Source organism: Gymnoscopelus braueri (assembly GCF_963280865.1).
Source record: "Gymnoscopelus braueri genome assembly, chromosome: 1".
In the NCBI taxonomy this organism is placed as follows: domain Eukaryota; kingdom Metazoa; phylum Chordata; class Actinopteri; order Myctophiformes; family Myctophidae; genus Gymnoscopelus; species Gymnoscopelus braueri.
This window is the reverse complement of record NC_137603.1, coordinates 17,381,593-17,397,521: the sequence shown is the minus strand read 5'-3', so window position 1 is coordinate 17,397,521 and position 15,929 is coordinate 17,381,593. Positions and strand designations below refer to the sequence as shown.

Sequence of the window (15,929 nt, the reverse complement as noted above, 5' to 3'; positions counted from 1 at the left end):
ACCCTATCTCGAAAAGCCCCGCCTCGCCCCGAAGCCCCGTGCCTAAAAACGAGCGCTCTGTCTTCAATCTACCTGGTTCTCCATTCACCCTGTGACATATGTTATATAATTTTTTAACGAACATTTGTAACTCAAATCTTTGCTTCTGGGGGTCCCTGGAACAAAATATTTTGAGATGGGGGTCTGTGGCCAAATACATATAATTTTGGGGGTCCTTCACATGAAATAGATTGAGCACCACTGATATAGAAACATACGTTTTTTTTTTTAAACTGTTGGGATTTAGAAGACATTTTGTAGAATCGGCTTCAGGTCTTATTAATGGGTTAATTGGTTAATTCCTCTGTACATGTTCCTGCTCTATAGCTCTCTATTCCCTCCTCTCTCTCTCTCTCTCTCTCTCAGGTCACGTAGCAGGCCTCCTGTTCACCTCCTCCCTGGAGGAGATCGGGGAGGTGCAGAGCAACAGTTTACTCCGGCGCCACCACAGTGCCCTGGAGGAGGCGGTGGGGGGCAGCGGCGGCGGTTCGGACTGGCAGGGAGCGCGCTGCCGCAGGCTAAGTGGCGACACGGTGGTGTCCGTGTCCGCCGGCAGCGGCACCGCCACCACCGTCCTGGGCCTGGGCATGAGCCGCGGCGAGACCGACCCGGCCAAGATCGCGGAGCACCTGGGCGCCGACGTCAAGATCCTCTCCGGCGCCAACTTCAGTCAGAGCAAGAGACCTCGCTCGCTGGCACTGGGCGCCTCAGAGGTCGCGTCGAAGGCAGCCACCGCCGCCGCCGCCGAGACGGACGACAGCGATGGAGACGACATGAAGGGCAACACCGACGCCATCTTTGATCTGGAGGATCTGGAGGATCTGGACGGGCCGGCTGCCCCGGAGCCGCCGGCCACCGCCGGCCTCTCCAGAGGCGGCGAGCCGCGTAAGAGGACGGTCGAGCACAGCGCCAGCTTCGGGGGCGTGGCCTCCACCGCCGGGCCGCCCCCCAGGGTGGCGGTGAAGCGCACGGGCATCGAGACGGGCTACGACCCGCTCTCCCTGCTGGCGGCCGCCGACGAGTCGCTGTCCCGGTCCCGACGCGGCAGCGAGCAGGAGCTGGAGCGCGACCCGGGCGGCGGCCGCCGCACGCCCACCGCCCGCAGACCCCTGGCCAGGGAGATCGAGCTCTACATGAACCACATCGGCAGCCCGCTGAGCAGCCGCACCCCGAGCCTGGACCTGCAGGACCCCTCCGGCCCCCTGCTGCTGCACCCGTACTCGTCCTCCTCGTCCTGCCTCTCCACCCCCCGCAGGGCCAGTCTGCCCCAGAGCTCCCCCCTCAGGCCCGGCAGGGTGCCGCGCTCCCAGACGTACCACCCGCAGTCGTCGTCGCCGTCGCCGTCCCCCACCCCGTCGCAGACACACCGCCTGTGGTCCTCGCCCCCGAGCAGACGCGCCAGCGCCACGCCCAGTCCCCGGCCCAGCCCTTACAGGGGGGACAGGGCGGACCACCGAGACTCCCTGTCCACCAGCTTGGCGCCCCCCTCGCCCTCCTCCTCCTCCTCGTTCGCGCTGGACACTCTGCTCACGCCCGGCCTGGACGTGTTCAAGAGCAGCGTGTTCTCCGCCGGGAAGGGCGTGGCGGAGAAGGCTAGCCGCTGGTACTCTCGCCTGGCCACCTACACCACACCCACCAAGGTACAGCCCAGCACGCGCTGGTCAGGTTCAGGGGCAGTGGGAGGGTTTGTTGTGTTTTATTAGTATATTGTTTTAGGAATCACATAGACACGTGATTTTCCATTGGTTTGCCACTGGAACCTGGATTGCATCAGGGCCATTTTGCATACCGTGCATATGCCCGGTGGGGGCATTTCCGGGTCGGCCCAATTATTGGTTACGTTATGAGCTGGGATACTTTCCACCAGTGGCGTAATTTACACAGGGTTGCTGGGTTAAAACAGTGAAACGCTCACCCCCCCCCCCCCCAGTCCTCCCGTTGACAAAACGTCCCCCCCCCCCATTCACAAAGCGGTCCGGGGGGGTGGTGGGCCGGTTCGGACCAAAATGCCAGGGCTGAATTTTGGTCCCAGTCCGCCCCTGGACTGCATTGACCATGAAGTCAGGCCTTTGTAAATGAGACCTAAATATCATAATAAGTTGTTCTTTGTCAACTTTAGGCATTGGTTGAAGAACACTAGTGAACCACAGAAAGTATCTCTTAATACTTTATTTTTACCAGTCTTACAAATGCAGCTCACAAATTTGGAGCACCACTGCCCCCTTGTGGATTGTCCAGTGTTTGACAGTCTGCCCTCCCATTGCATTGCTGAAACATTTGCGCTGCCTGATGTAATTCATGCTAAGCTAACGCTAGGCGTTTGTCAGTGTTCTTCAAGTTAAGTCACCACGCTCTAAAGGTTCACATAAACAAACCAGTTCACCGAAATATCATTTGATATACTGTAGGGACAATACTTTATTTAGTTTTCAAAATTGTCAGTACTGTATACTGAAATACATTACCAATTAAAGTGTCAGAATGTTATTTATTTCCCTCTAGTTTTGAATATGTAAACAACGTGACGCTCAGTGCCTTCTCTCCCCCCGCCCATCAGGACGGTAACAGTGACCGTGTGAGCGTGTCCTCCCTGGGCATGGATCCAGACTGCTCCTCCCTGCTGGATGAGGACATCTGCAGACTCGAGCCAGATGGCTACTCGCTGTTCCCCCAAAGGAACGGCCCTGTGAGCCCCCCCCGCAGGAGCCCCAGGCCCAGCCCCCTGCGCAGTAGGCTGGGCAGCTCGCCCTCGTGCCTCAGCTCTGGGAGACGTACGCCCATGCATGCTGGTAAGGTTACCTTTGTCCTTAAGTAGTTTTCAGATGATTGAGGTATTATGTTGTATTATGCTCAGTGGTGTAAAGTAGGTAAGTACATTTACTCAAGTACTGTACTTAAGTACACTTTTGAGGTATTTTTACTTTACTGGAGTATTTCCAATTTTCAGAACTTTTACTTCTACTCCATTACATCCCAGAGGCAAATATTTTACTTTTTCTCCACTACAATTATTTGAAAACTTTACTAGTTACTTTGCAGATATAAATGATTATTATTATAAAACACACATTCTACTTTAGCCCTATTTTATACCTAGGCTATTTGAAAATAGCCTATCTACAAGCTCACAACGTAATTATATTTATTTTCTAATGGAGTGAATATTTGTTTGTTTCTTCTAGATATATACTTTTGAGAACAATCTTTCTAACCTCCTTAAAGATATGTGTGTAAATCATAGACAGTAAAATAATATGGACAGCGTCACGCCATATAGTATATAGTATTTATGACAATGTTTATTAAGGTAATAAAGTCAAGTGTAAAGTTCGGCCAAAAACCCATCCGCTTGACTACAGGCCTTTCATATGAACTGTCACACTTCCTGTATAGCCTCCATTCACAAGCCGGATGCTAGCCCCTTGGTGTAAATAACAGTGGTGTTTGTGGTGTCACTCTAGGCGCTCTCCTCTCCCCTCCCGGCTTTCCTCCACCAGACAAGTCTGACCTGGGCTCCTCACACTACACCAGCAACACCAGCATCTTCAACAACTATGCCATGGAGGTAAAACCATAACTACACAATGTAACTAGTACTATGACCACAGGCTTTGCTCTCTAAGACAGGTTAACCATTCATCTTCTTCACATATAGCTTCAAGATCGGTTTTTAAAGGGGAATACCACTCATTTTCAACATTGAACCATGTCATAATATACCTTAGAGCTATTGTGTGGAAATCTATGTTGCCTAGATTGTTGGGGTCATATTCAAGTCGCACGGTCACAGCTGGAAGTGAGATTCCCCATTCTAGTGAATGAGGCAGCCTAGAGGGCGGGCCAATGAGGACACCGGCCGTATGTCACTGATCATATGACCCCAACAATCAATTCTCCAGTTCTGGGCAACATTTACCATATTTCAACAACTCTAAGGTATATTATGACATGGTTCAATGTTGAAAATGAGTGGTATTCCCCTTTAACCCACAGAGCCTGTTAGTGTGAAATAGAACATTATGCAAAATAAAATCCATATATCTTTCACTAATTATATCTCTCTAGTCCAGTGGTTCTCCCCTTATAATTATGTGCCATTTTTCTGATTATGCGGTAAATTATGCGATCGCATAATCGTGTTTTTCTGGAGGGTCTATATATGAATGCATTTACCTTTCTGTTGAACGTCTGGTCCGTTCACAGCTGCTGATCTCCAGCTGCTCGCGCTGTAAGACGTGCGACGGCCTGGTGTACGACGAGGAGATCATGGCCGGTTGGACGGCGGACGACTCCAACCTCAACACCACCTGTCCCTTCTGTGGGAACCCGTTCCTCCCCTTCCTCAACGTGGAGATCAGGGACATGCGAGGACCCGGGAGGTATACTGTGTGAAATAAATAAACAAGCTTGTCCAACAATATTATTCACATTTTGCACATTAGCTCTGGCATTCTAGAGGCCAATTCCAACATTTAAAGCCAAGTCTCTAGTGAATCAATCAAGCGAGGTAATATTCTTCATTACTTGATTGTATGAGGTCAGCACTATCTTTGCAAGTATTACAAGCATTGGCAGAGATGCAAACTTGACACGTTAAACAGGGTGCCTAGTGTGGCAACAAATCTCTGTATGACACCCACACTTTATAGGCTGAGTACAAGCTGGCAGGGAAAGCCAAGAACAGGTAGACGTGGAAGTGAACGGCAGGGAATTAAAAGGTATATTAAAATAACATAACATAACGTACAATATAACATGACGTGGTACATGATAAACTGGTACACACAACAAAGCAAATGTTCTGTATACTTTCAGTTACTGTTAAACGCATAGTATGTAACTTTGCCCTGTGTTTACATAACAAAACAATACATAATTGTCCCTCTATAACGGCAGTTATGAGCCACTGGAGTAGTGTGGTGGTGTTTACCTGCAGAAACACATTACCTTCTCTCTGTATTTTGGTGTTTTCACTGTTGTTTTGGTAGATGGGGACGTTTTTGGGCTAGGATGAGGATAATTCCTTTTAACAGGACGTTCATGAAAGTCCTTGCGGGCTTGTTTCCAATGAGGGCCTGTGAGCAATTAGGGGTTAAGAGTCTTGCTCAGGGACAAATTTCATTTCATCGACACATATGCTGGCGTGGCCTGGAATCGTACCTGGAGGCAACCAGGGCCTCTGGCTCCCTAGGCGGGCTCACTAACCACTCAGCTATGGCCGCCCCTACAAAACAAACGGTGAAAACAACAAAATACAGCAAGAGGGCAATGTGTTTCTACAGGTAAACACCACCACACTACTCCAGTGGCTGACTGCTGGTATAGAGGGAAATGATGGGTAAAAACAATTATATATCGTTTTGTTACATAAACCACACGTTGGTTAGTATATTTAGACATGTCTACACAGGAGCAATCCGTATACTAGACAGATTTTACTAGGGTTAGATTTGTACTGTGGTGTGCTTGAGTTTTCTTTCTCCCTCTTGTCTCTTTCTTACAGGCTCTTCTTGAAGAGCAGCCCCTCTGGGGACGAGGCAGGGACGTCTTCCTACTCCATATCCACAGGCATGGACACGGGGACGGGGACATCCACACTCTCCACCCCCTGCCCCACCACGGCCCTCTCTCCCCCCTCCCCCAGGATCGATATCCTAGACTGCTCAGGGAATGGAAGGTAATGCAGACTGTAAAAGTCAGTCCACCCCAACGTAGTGTTGATTTTGACTTTAGTCGTAGTCATAGTCTTTTGAATAAAATTCCATTTAGTTTTAGTCATATTTCATGTCATCTGAAATGTTTTAGTTTTTGTCTAGTTTCAGTCACAAAATATCATAAGATTATAGTCGATTAAATATACAGTTAATTTAGTCGCCTAAAATGTATTTTGGCGGTGCCTTGATGGCGTTGTAGTGGCTGATTTTACACTCGGTTGCATGCTGAAAATAGCCGATCTACAAGCTGTGAGCTTGTAGATCTGCTATTTTCAGCATGCACACCCTAGCGCAACCAACCATAAAATGACTTGTCTTTTAGTTCTACTGGATCTCTTCTCCACTAGTCCCTCACTAACATTTTAGTCTAGTTTTTATTTGTTGACGAAATTGTCAATATATTTAGTCTTAGTTTTAGTCATCATAGACTAGTTTTTATTTAGTTTTTATTTAGTTGCCGTCAGTGAAAAAAGGTAGTCGACAAACATTTTTTGTCATAGTTTTAGTCGACGAAATCAACACTGCCCCAACGCAACTCCTTGCAACAAAACCGTTTTAGAGACCGTTGCAGACGGTTGTCTGGACAGACCAGTTGCAGACCGGTACCATTTGGGGAAAATGGTTGCAAGGAGTTTCAAGGACTTTCAAGGAGTTGCATTGGTGTGGACTGGCCTTTAACTCATTCACTGGCAGGCTTATTTCAAGCTTGTTGATCCATATGCCACAGGCATTATGGATCAAACGGAGATTTTCCTCCGTTTACATTTTAACATTGAAGTGGATGGAGCATTAACTTTTTGAAAATAGTTTTCTCCTAGTTCCTTTGAGATAAAAAAATAAATAAAATAACCCAAAAAAAATGAAAATAATTAAAAAAAAAATAAAAAATTAGGTGACGTCAAAAGACGTCATTGGCACTAATGGCACACTGAAAACGGCCGTCAAAAGACGTCATTGGCACTATATGAGTTAATACATGAAGTCAGTGTCAGAGAACTAATTCATGCTAGTGTTGATTTACAAACTCTGACAGAGGTCATGTTCTCTGTCTCCACCTCATCCATTATTTTTCAATAACTGGACACATCTCTTGTGCCATGATGACCACATGTCAAAGCTGATTGAAACCATGATTTAAACTTTCATGTTTTTTTATGCTAATGCTGCAGGTTTTTTGTTGACTTGGTGACAACTACAGTATGCTTCTACACCAGTGGTAACCTTTGTGAAAAAAGCATTTTTGACAATATAATGAACCAAAATGTAAGTTATGATTTTGTGCAATATGTTTACAAATTTGGATGTCTCATGCCTGTGACCTTGATGTCCTCTCTGTTCACGTTCCAGTTAGTGTCATTATGGAATGATTGTGAAGTTTGAAATGGTGCTTACTGTAGCACCAAACATTTTAAATAGGAGTGTGACACCATCCCAACCATACCTGGTTGCATCTGTGTATTTGTTTGCGTCTGTGAGTGAGAGGGAGTTATGAACCTCTTTCTATACGTGTGTGTCTTTCTTCAGGACGAGATCCACCATGGCCCACTGTATAGACATCCCAACAGAGCGCCGGCAGGGGGCCTTGTCCCCCGGCGCCCAGATGGTCCGGAGCGTAAGCGCCTTCAGCCCGATAGTGAACACCCCCAAAATCAACCACTGTATGCCCACCTCAGGCAGCCTGCCCAGCCGCCTCAACGAAACCACTGTAAGACACTGATCTCACAAAGTGAAAAATGCGGTGCATGTCTTGCTTATTTATGTTGAAACTAGCCTCGATCTCCAGGCTTTTATTGTTTAGTGTTGCTAAAAAATAAAAGCCTGGCCCAGCGCGTCGGTGTACTCGGTATAAGGAAGTGTTTCACTTCCCAACCAACCAGAGTGCAGTGGGCGTCGCTCGTAATGTTGTGTTAACGGGGCGGGGGTTGACGGACAGATCGGTGAACCAATGGGATCAGCCGCAGTCTCTCGCCGGCTCTTTACACCCGCCCCTCTATACACGAAATCAGGAGCGTTGGGGCAGTCTATGTTGAAACTTACTGATGCCGGTACAAATAGGACCCAGGTTAAATTATAATAATAAAAAAAAACCTTCACCTTTAGGTGCATATTCCATTCAAACATATATTTGAATATTTAAAATAAACAAATATTCAACTGTAAGAAAAAAGAAGAAGAAAAAAATATCCTGGGCGCTTGTAACCTTAAAGTAATACTAGGTAACTTTTAAGTTAAGTTTTAAGTAAAATTGTATATCTTTTGTGAGTGGCAAATGTTTCACAACACCCATTCCATGAATTTCACCCCCGAAAGCCTTTTATAAACATATTTTCTATTGAAAGTGGTTTAGCAGAGTTTGCTAAACATCGTTATTTTGGGACTTACACACTACCCCTTTACAACTTAAACCCCATATGGGTAACCGGAGTCCCTCAGGGCTCAATACTAGTGTACTTTCGGTTTTCTGTTATTGTGACAAGCTCACAACGACAAGCTCACAACGCTCACAACGCGCTCACAAGCTCACAACGCAAGCTCACAACGCGACGCTCTGCGTCGCGTTGTGAGCTTGTCGATCTGCTGTTTTCAGCAAAAGCTTTCCCCACAATACCGATGCTGGGGTTTAAGTGGTTAACACAGAAGCTGGTCTTGCGAGATCACAGAGCCATCAGTCTGAGTCTAGACTGCAAGCTACAGTTTCAAGTTACTGTACGCCCCTCCCTTGCTGAAGGCAGCACAGACAGACCCTGACTCGGCAGAATGCTGTACCGAATGTACACAACACGTTGAATCACACAACTTCACTTTAATCGATTGAAAATGATGACATCTAGGTCAAGCTGGAACAGGCAATCCATTTGGTAAGGATGGCAGTTTTACAACCAGACTTGACCGATGTGGAAATGTCATGGTAAAATGTCCTTCTTGTCACATTTCTCAGAATTGTGTACCTTAATAAAAAAAATTTAAGCGTTACAAAAGTGTATAGTGTAACCATTATATTAACCTCGCAAGAGGAGAGAAAGAGAGAGAGAAAGAAAGAGACACTCGATGTCTCTGAATCGAGTGTCATGGTCTTTGAATACTTTTTCACTGCATACAATAATTTATATTAAAAATAAGATATATTCAAATTTGATATATTCAAATGTTTTGATTATTTGAATGTAACTTTTGGACAATTTTGACAGCCCTAATTCCTATGCGTCATCCACCTGCCCTCTTCTGACCAGTAGTGGACAGTAACTAAGTACATATACTTGAGTACTGTACTTAAGTCCATTTTTGGAGTAGTATTTTTACAAGCACATGACTTTGACTACATTTCAAATATAAATATTGTACTTTTTTGGTAATGTTCTAAATTTCAATACATTGCTGTATTGATATTAAAAAGAAAATGTAGCCTACTTTGTAATCTGTACTTTTGAATACCTGAGTATTTACCTCTGCTGACCACCCGCCTTCCCTCTCTCTCCCATAGGACCCGCTCAGCATGGAGTGGCGTCTCCACAACCCAGAGCCGGTGACCGTGCCCTACCTGAGCCCTCTGGTGCTGTGGAAGGAGCTGGAGAGCCTGCTGGAGAACGAGGGGGACGCGGCCATCACCGTGGCCGGCGTGGTGGACCATCACCCCATCATCTACTGGAACCTGTTGTGGTACTTCAGGAGGCTGGACCTGCCCAGCAACCTGCCCGGGCTTATCCTCACCTCCGACCACTGCAACAAGGGCTCCCAGGTAGAGAGGATGTCTCAGTTTTTCAGTTTTATCTTTTCGCGAAGTTTTGCTTGAGACATTGTTTTATTTAAGACCTGGAACGCATCTGTGTCATTTTTTTAATTTGAGCTAAAAAGCATTATTTTACACTTTGGCTATTCAAAAATAGCAGATATACAAGCTCGTAGCGCTGCACCGAGTGCCGCGCTACGAGCTTGTAGATCTGCTATTTTCTTGACAATCTTAGCAAGTATTTGAATTAGGGGTGGGACGATATGGGTACCTCACGATACGATATATATCACGATATTAGGCCCACGATAACAATATATATCACGATATTCGACGATATTCGATGTATTGCGATATCACGATATTCAATATATATTGCAAGAAATTTCACCAACGATATATCACGATAGTCCTTGTATTCAACTCATAAACACATAAAATAGCACCAAACAGTTCAAAATCATCATTACACAAATACAGAGTAGGAAAAACAACGTATCACAATATTTTTTTTATTTTATTTTTTATATATCGATATTTTTTGGCAGTATATCGATTAGTTATCGCGGGTGAAAGTATCGCGATATATCGCGATATCGATATATCGTCCCACCCCTACTTTGAATATATATAGTATGTTTGAAAGCGAATATCTTTAACTCCAACTCCAATCTTTGCTTCTGGGGGTCCCTGGAGATGGGGGTCCGCGGCCAAATACACATAATTTCGGGGGTCCTTGACAATTATGAAAAAGTGTGAGAACCACTGATATAGCAACATACATCTTTTAGAATACTGTTGGGATTTAGAAGACATTTGTAGAATCGGCTTCAGGTCTTAATGGGTTCATTTGACTTTCTTCTCTCTCTCTCTCTCTCTCTCTCTCTCTCTCTCTCTCTCTCTCTCTCTCTCTCTCCAGATTCCTCGACACTGGATGTCAGAGGACAGTAAACATGTGCTGATCCAGATGTTGTGGGACAATCTAAAGCTCCACCAGGACGCCATTCAGCCTCTCTACATCCTCTGGAACACACACAGTGGGTCACCCTGAGACTTTAATAGGCCCTATACTCACAGATGAATGCTGACTTTACTGTAAATGGACCAGATAACAGGGTTTATTCTTAAAGCAAAAATGCCGCTTTGGTAGAGGTTTGGGTTGTGTAGTTACCTTGCCATGATGTACTGTAACTCCAAATATTGGTGAGATATCTTCAATAGTTGCTCTGTTGATTAGAAATCTGATACTCCAAAATTGTCTCCTCGTCGACTTACATTGCACAGGGAAACAGGTTTCAAAGTCACTCATTTAGCACATAAACGAATGCAATCGAAGCAGATTCTGCCAATGTGTAACATTACAAAAACCCAACATTCTTTGCAGCGGTGGAAAAAGTACTCAAATGTTTTACTTAAGTAAATGTATCAATACTGCAATATAGAAATACTCTGTTACAAGTAAAAGTCCGTAATTAAAAATGTACTTGAGTAAAAGTACAAAAGTATTGGCATCAAAATATACTATACCAAAAGTAAAAGTACTCATTATGCAGAATGTCCCATTTCAAGTTTTCAAATGTATAAATATCTTTTGAAAATAGCAGATCTACAAGCTCACAATGCGTGCGACGCATTGTGAGCTTGTAGATCGGCTATTTTCAAATGGCCGAAATGTATATAGGGCTGAAGTGGTTAACGTAAGTTTTGTAATAATAATCAAAATCTTCAAAGTAACTAGGAACTTAAGTTTTCGAATAATTGTAGTGGAGTAAAAGTACAATATTTGCCTCTGAGATGTAGTGGAGTAGAAGTAAAAGTATTGGAAATTGGAAATACTCACATAAAGTACAAATACATCAAAATTGTATTTAAGTACAGTACTTAATTAATTGTACTTAGTTACTTTCCACCACTGATTCTTTGTCAACTTCTTGTTGATTGCACTATTTGAAGACCCTGATCCAGAACCACGGATCCAGTCTGGATCTTCTTACTAATTTGAATCGTAAAATCCACACAAAGTTGACATTTTTATTAAACATATATACATGCTGTGTCCGGTTACATGTTACAGATGACTGGGGTCTGATTGAGACACTAACTAGTCCCTGTTGACTCAGCGAGGGCTCTGGGAGCCAGCCAACTTGAGCTAATGAGCTAAATAGAGATTGTGATTGATTTCCCAAACTGAATCAGTACCACATAATAGAAAAACAAAACTTCCCTGCTCAATCTCATTGTAACTAAGATGTCCGCTGAAAAGACTTTACATGTATCTTTTAGCTGGTAGCGCCTTGTCACTGACACGCGCCAGCTATTCCTATCGGGCCACGCCCCTTCCGGTTCACGCTTCGCCCCGTAGGGCCCTATGGTGCGGGACTTCTTTCGCTCTGCATTAGAAGAGTTGGGAACGGTGGGCGTTGTCAGATTGTAATACAGCCCGAATACCCAATCCTAGCACCGGCCTCAGTGGCTTGCCTTGTTAATCACTAGATTCCCAACCCACATTTCCCGGGTTCGACTCCCGCTTAAAACATTACTTTTTCTGGGTTCGACTCCCGCTTAATACATTACTTTTTCTAACAACCGCGGACTACTTTTTTTTGGCGATAAAGTATAGTTTTTGACCGCGATGGAGGGGCGCAGTCTCAAGCGAACCGCGCGAGTTGCCGTGCGGAACGTTGCGAAGTTTGCTTGAGCCTACTCAGCCCAGTCCGAGTTATGTACCGATAGGCACAGAATCGTAAATGATTGCCCCCCCCCCCCCCAGGCAATGCCAGCGCTGAGCATTATTTTCCACCACAGAGTACTGCATGACTAGGGGCGAAGGGGGCGTGGCCCGGGAGGAAAACAGGGCTCGCGTCACTGACTCACCAGCAGAGCTGATGGAGGATGTCAGTGTGGGAGGAGCTTCTAGTACACAGTGAAGTCCACATAGGATTTTACTGTGTAATGTCAAGGCTGAACATTTGGCTATATTTTCTATCAAGGAGTGGAGTCATATTTATAGTGATATAGGCATTTTTCATTTGAGCACAGAATGAGGTCTGAGCTAACCCAGCTGCTAACAGCCCCCCTTTCTGTTTGCTCTCTCTCTCTGTCTTTCAGGGCTTAATTGTACTCTTTTGTTAGACCGTGAGTGTTCATTTTGTGTTGCTGGACACCCGCAGATGAGTCCTATTGTTTGTTGTTCCCTGTCTCTCTCGCTGTAGTAATCTGGCCGTGTGTCTCCTAGCTCACTCTCTCCCTTCCTCCCCCTCATCTGTATGGAGAGAATGCATCAGTGTTGTGATTCTTGTTTTGTGCACTTCTGTAGTAAGACAGGTTTCACTGCTTTTCATCACATTTGAAAAGCTTCCTGTCATGGTGAATTGAGTCAGGGTTATATGGTTTGTTATATTTAATAACTTTAGCCCTGTTAGTGTTGGGGCTCCTATAGGGATGTTGGTTCGTCTCTCTGTCTATCCGCCCGTGTGTCTAAACACTTTACTCACAAACAAAATCACTCAAATTACAGGCTGGATTGCCACAGAATTCTCTGTGTACCGTCATGGTTTCCAGAGAGGCCTAGCGTCACTCCTACTGTTAAGATATCTCAAAATCAAATGGGTGCATTGCCATGAATCCTCTTGTGTGCCATTCAGGCTCTCCAGAGGATGAACCCTTAACCACCCCATCATCTTTCCTCTAGTGTAGGGGTGGGCCTTGGAAAACGGCTAAGTGATCATGTGGCCGAAAAGGTTGCCCACCCTCTAGTGCTACTTTACACTCACACCCCATCTTGACATACAGCGACGCGAGCGAGCAAGGGAGAAAATGTAATTAAAAGGCATGCGTTTCAATCAGACTGTCCTGATATGCTGCGACCGACCACTTGTTGTGCAGCGATGACGTCTACCCCCTAAGAAAATCTCTGTCTCTATTTCGTGGATGTATCCCATCCCCAGACTATTTTTATTTGTGAAGATCTCTATGCTGCTTTGCGACCATTGCTGGAATACATTGATTTTGATTGTCAGATGCTTTATTAAGAGTGAAGGAAATTGGATGTTCAAATAGCATAGTGGACGGACAACACAATAGCTTCTATCTCACTTTTCCCAACACACTTCATATTTATATTTCAGGATGGTTCAAACAATCAAACACTCTTCTAGTAGTTGTTTCTACTGGGAGGTTCTAGGTTGGTGTGTGTGTGTGTGTGTGTGTGTGTGTGTGTGTGTGTGTGTGTGTGTGTGTGTGTGTGTGTGTGTGTGTGTGTGTGTGTGTGTGTGTGTGTGTGTGTGTGTGTGTGTGTGTGTGTGTGTGTGTGTGTGTGTGTGTGTGTGTGTGTGTGTGTGTGTGTGTGTGTGTGTGTGTGTGTGTGTGTGTGTGTGTGTGTGTGTGTGTGCGTGCGTGCGTGCGTGCGTGCGTGCGTGCGTGCGTGCGTGCGTGCGTGTGTGTGTATGCGCGCGCATGTGGAAGTTATAGTATAGTTCCAGTCTCCAGACTATGTTGCAATGCCATGGCTGATGCTACATATCAGGACAGTTTCTTGTGCGATTTCGTGCCAGATCGCTGGCTGGCTGGCAGTCAGGATGGAGTGTCAGGCCAAAAGATACAAAAAATGTATTAGGCAAAAAAGAACCCTACTACACACACACACACACACACACACACACACACACACACACACACACACACACACACACACACACACACACACACACACACACACACACACACACACACACACACACAAGCTCTCTCTCGCTATATCTCCTATTATATCTTCTACCTGGGGTGTTAGGAGCAGCATGACCTCTAGGGGCCACTAAGCGGGGCTTTTATAATCTTAGCCTTGTTTCAGTAGGTGTATGTACAGTATATACATTTATATCTATATACGTAGTGTACAGTATATCATAGCATGGTTGAAAAGCATCTGTGTGTCGTCAGATCTCAAATACAGTCATGTATTGTATTTGAGGGTGGGTTTCTCTCTTAAATGTCTGCCTTGTTACTAGAGCCTGACCTATTACGGAAACAAATAAGTGACCGATGAATCGGCCGAGATCATTAATTTTTACAATGATCCCTCAAACTGTAATTGGAGATTTTACAGATTGACAATAAACTTTATTGTCCAAAATGACATGCACTGAAATGGTAAACTTCACTGGGAATTTAATAATTAGAAATATATATTTTTCTTAGTTTTTTTTTTCATAACCTCGCATATTGGACAACATACACCGATACCGATAGATCAGTATCGGCCGACTCGTAGATGGTTTGGGCTCTACTCCTTCACGTGTCATCTACATGCCTTTTTGTGTGTTGTCTATTACTGAGTGATGACACATATGGATGGATGTCACAATATCTTATCAGAATAACCTGCTGAACTATTTAGTTTAATCAGTTTAATGCACCAAGCTAACATTAGTCAATGAATCATACACAGGAGTCATTGCGTAGACCATTAAGACTGTGTGTGTGTGTGTGTGTGTGTGTGTGTGTGTGTGTGCGTGTGCGTGTGTGTGTGTGTGTGTGTGTGTTTGTGCGTGTGTGTAGATGTGGGCTACCCTCTGCCACGAAAAGTCCTGGAGGAGGAGAGACCGTTTAGCGAGGAGCTCCTGCAGGACGTGGTGAGGAGCATCCAGAAAAACGATGTCATCCGACCCATGGGACAACTCCTCCACCTGCTGGGACAAACGCTGGGTGTCAAAAGACAAAGGTCAGTGCATCAGTGTGCTCACTGTGTCCTCTTCTGAACAGGGTTGATTTTGACAGCAAATTTTGATTTAGTTTTGGTCATAAGTCTTTTGAATAAAATTCCATTTAGTTTTAGTCATATTTTAGTCATCTGAAATGTTTTAGTTTTTGTCTAGTTTTAGTTGACTAAATATCATAAGATTATAGTCGACTAAATCTACAGTTGATTTAGTCGACAAAAATTTATTTTGGCGGTGCCTTGATGGTTTCGTAATGGCAGATTTTGCACTTGGTTGCATGCTGAAAATAGCCGATCTACAAGCTCCTGCAAACTTGTAGATCTGCTATTTTTCCAGTCATCACCCGAGCGCAACCAGACATAAAATGACTTGTCTTAGTTCTACTGGATCTCTTCTCCACTCGTCCCTCCCTAACATTTTATTTGTTGACGACATTGTCAATATATTTAGCCTTAGTTTTAGTCGTCATAGATCATTTTTTATTTTGTTTTTGTCAGTGAAAGAAAGTAGTCGACAAACATTTTTCGTCATAGTTTTAGTCGACGAAATCAACACTGCTTCTGAATCATGGTCAGAGTGGCAGGAGGAGAAAAGGGGGGGGGGGGTAGTAGAGATGAAAGTTTGGCCCATAGATAGCACTTTGTATTATTTATGACCAACATAACCTTGAAGAGTACTTGCCAGGTTGCCCTTATAGAGTAATAAGTTACTAGTTACTTATTTAAAAAGTAA

General features: G+C 44.7%; 1 protein-coding gene across 7 annotated transcripts in view; it reads left to right on the top strand.

Annotated features, from left to right (window-relative positions):
* The window catches only part of LOC308091305 (C-myc promoter-binding protein-like), a 296,959-nt gene that overhangs the window by 64,379 nt on the left and 216,651 nt on the right, over positions 1–15,929 (top strand). For 6 of the 7 annotated variants that reach the window (XR_013933693.1, XR_013933694.1, XM_080436802.1 and 3 more), the window contains 9 exons: positions 406–1,679; positions 2,597–2,828; positions 3,501–3,604; positions 4,243–4,418; positions 5,543–5,716; positions 7,278–7,458; positions 9,235–9,489; positions 10,400–10,517; positions 15,037–15,199. Coding sequence is in view for 5 of the 7 variants with exons in the window: in XM_080436802.1 (XP_080292928.1) it covers positions 406–1,679; positions 2,597–2,828; positions 3,501–3,604; positions 4,243–4,418; positions 5,543–5,716; positions 7,278–7,458; positions 9,235–9,489; positions 10,400–10,517; positions 15,037–15,199 (2,677 nt within the window). In the remaining 2 variants the exon portion in view is untranslated. The remainder of the gene's footprint in view (positions 1–405; positions 1,680–2,596; positions 2,829–3,500; positions 3,605–4,242; positions 4,419–5,542; positions 5,717–7,277; positions 7,459–9,234; positions 9,490–10,399; positions 10,518–15,036; positions 15,200–15,929) is intronic. The other variant, XM_080436799.1, reaches the window with a different exon arrangement.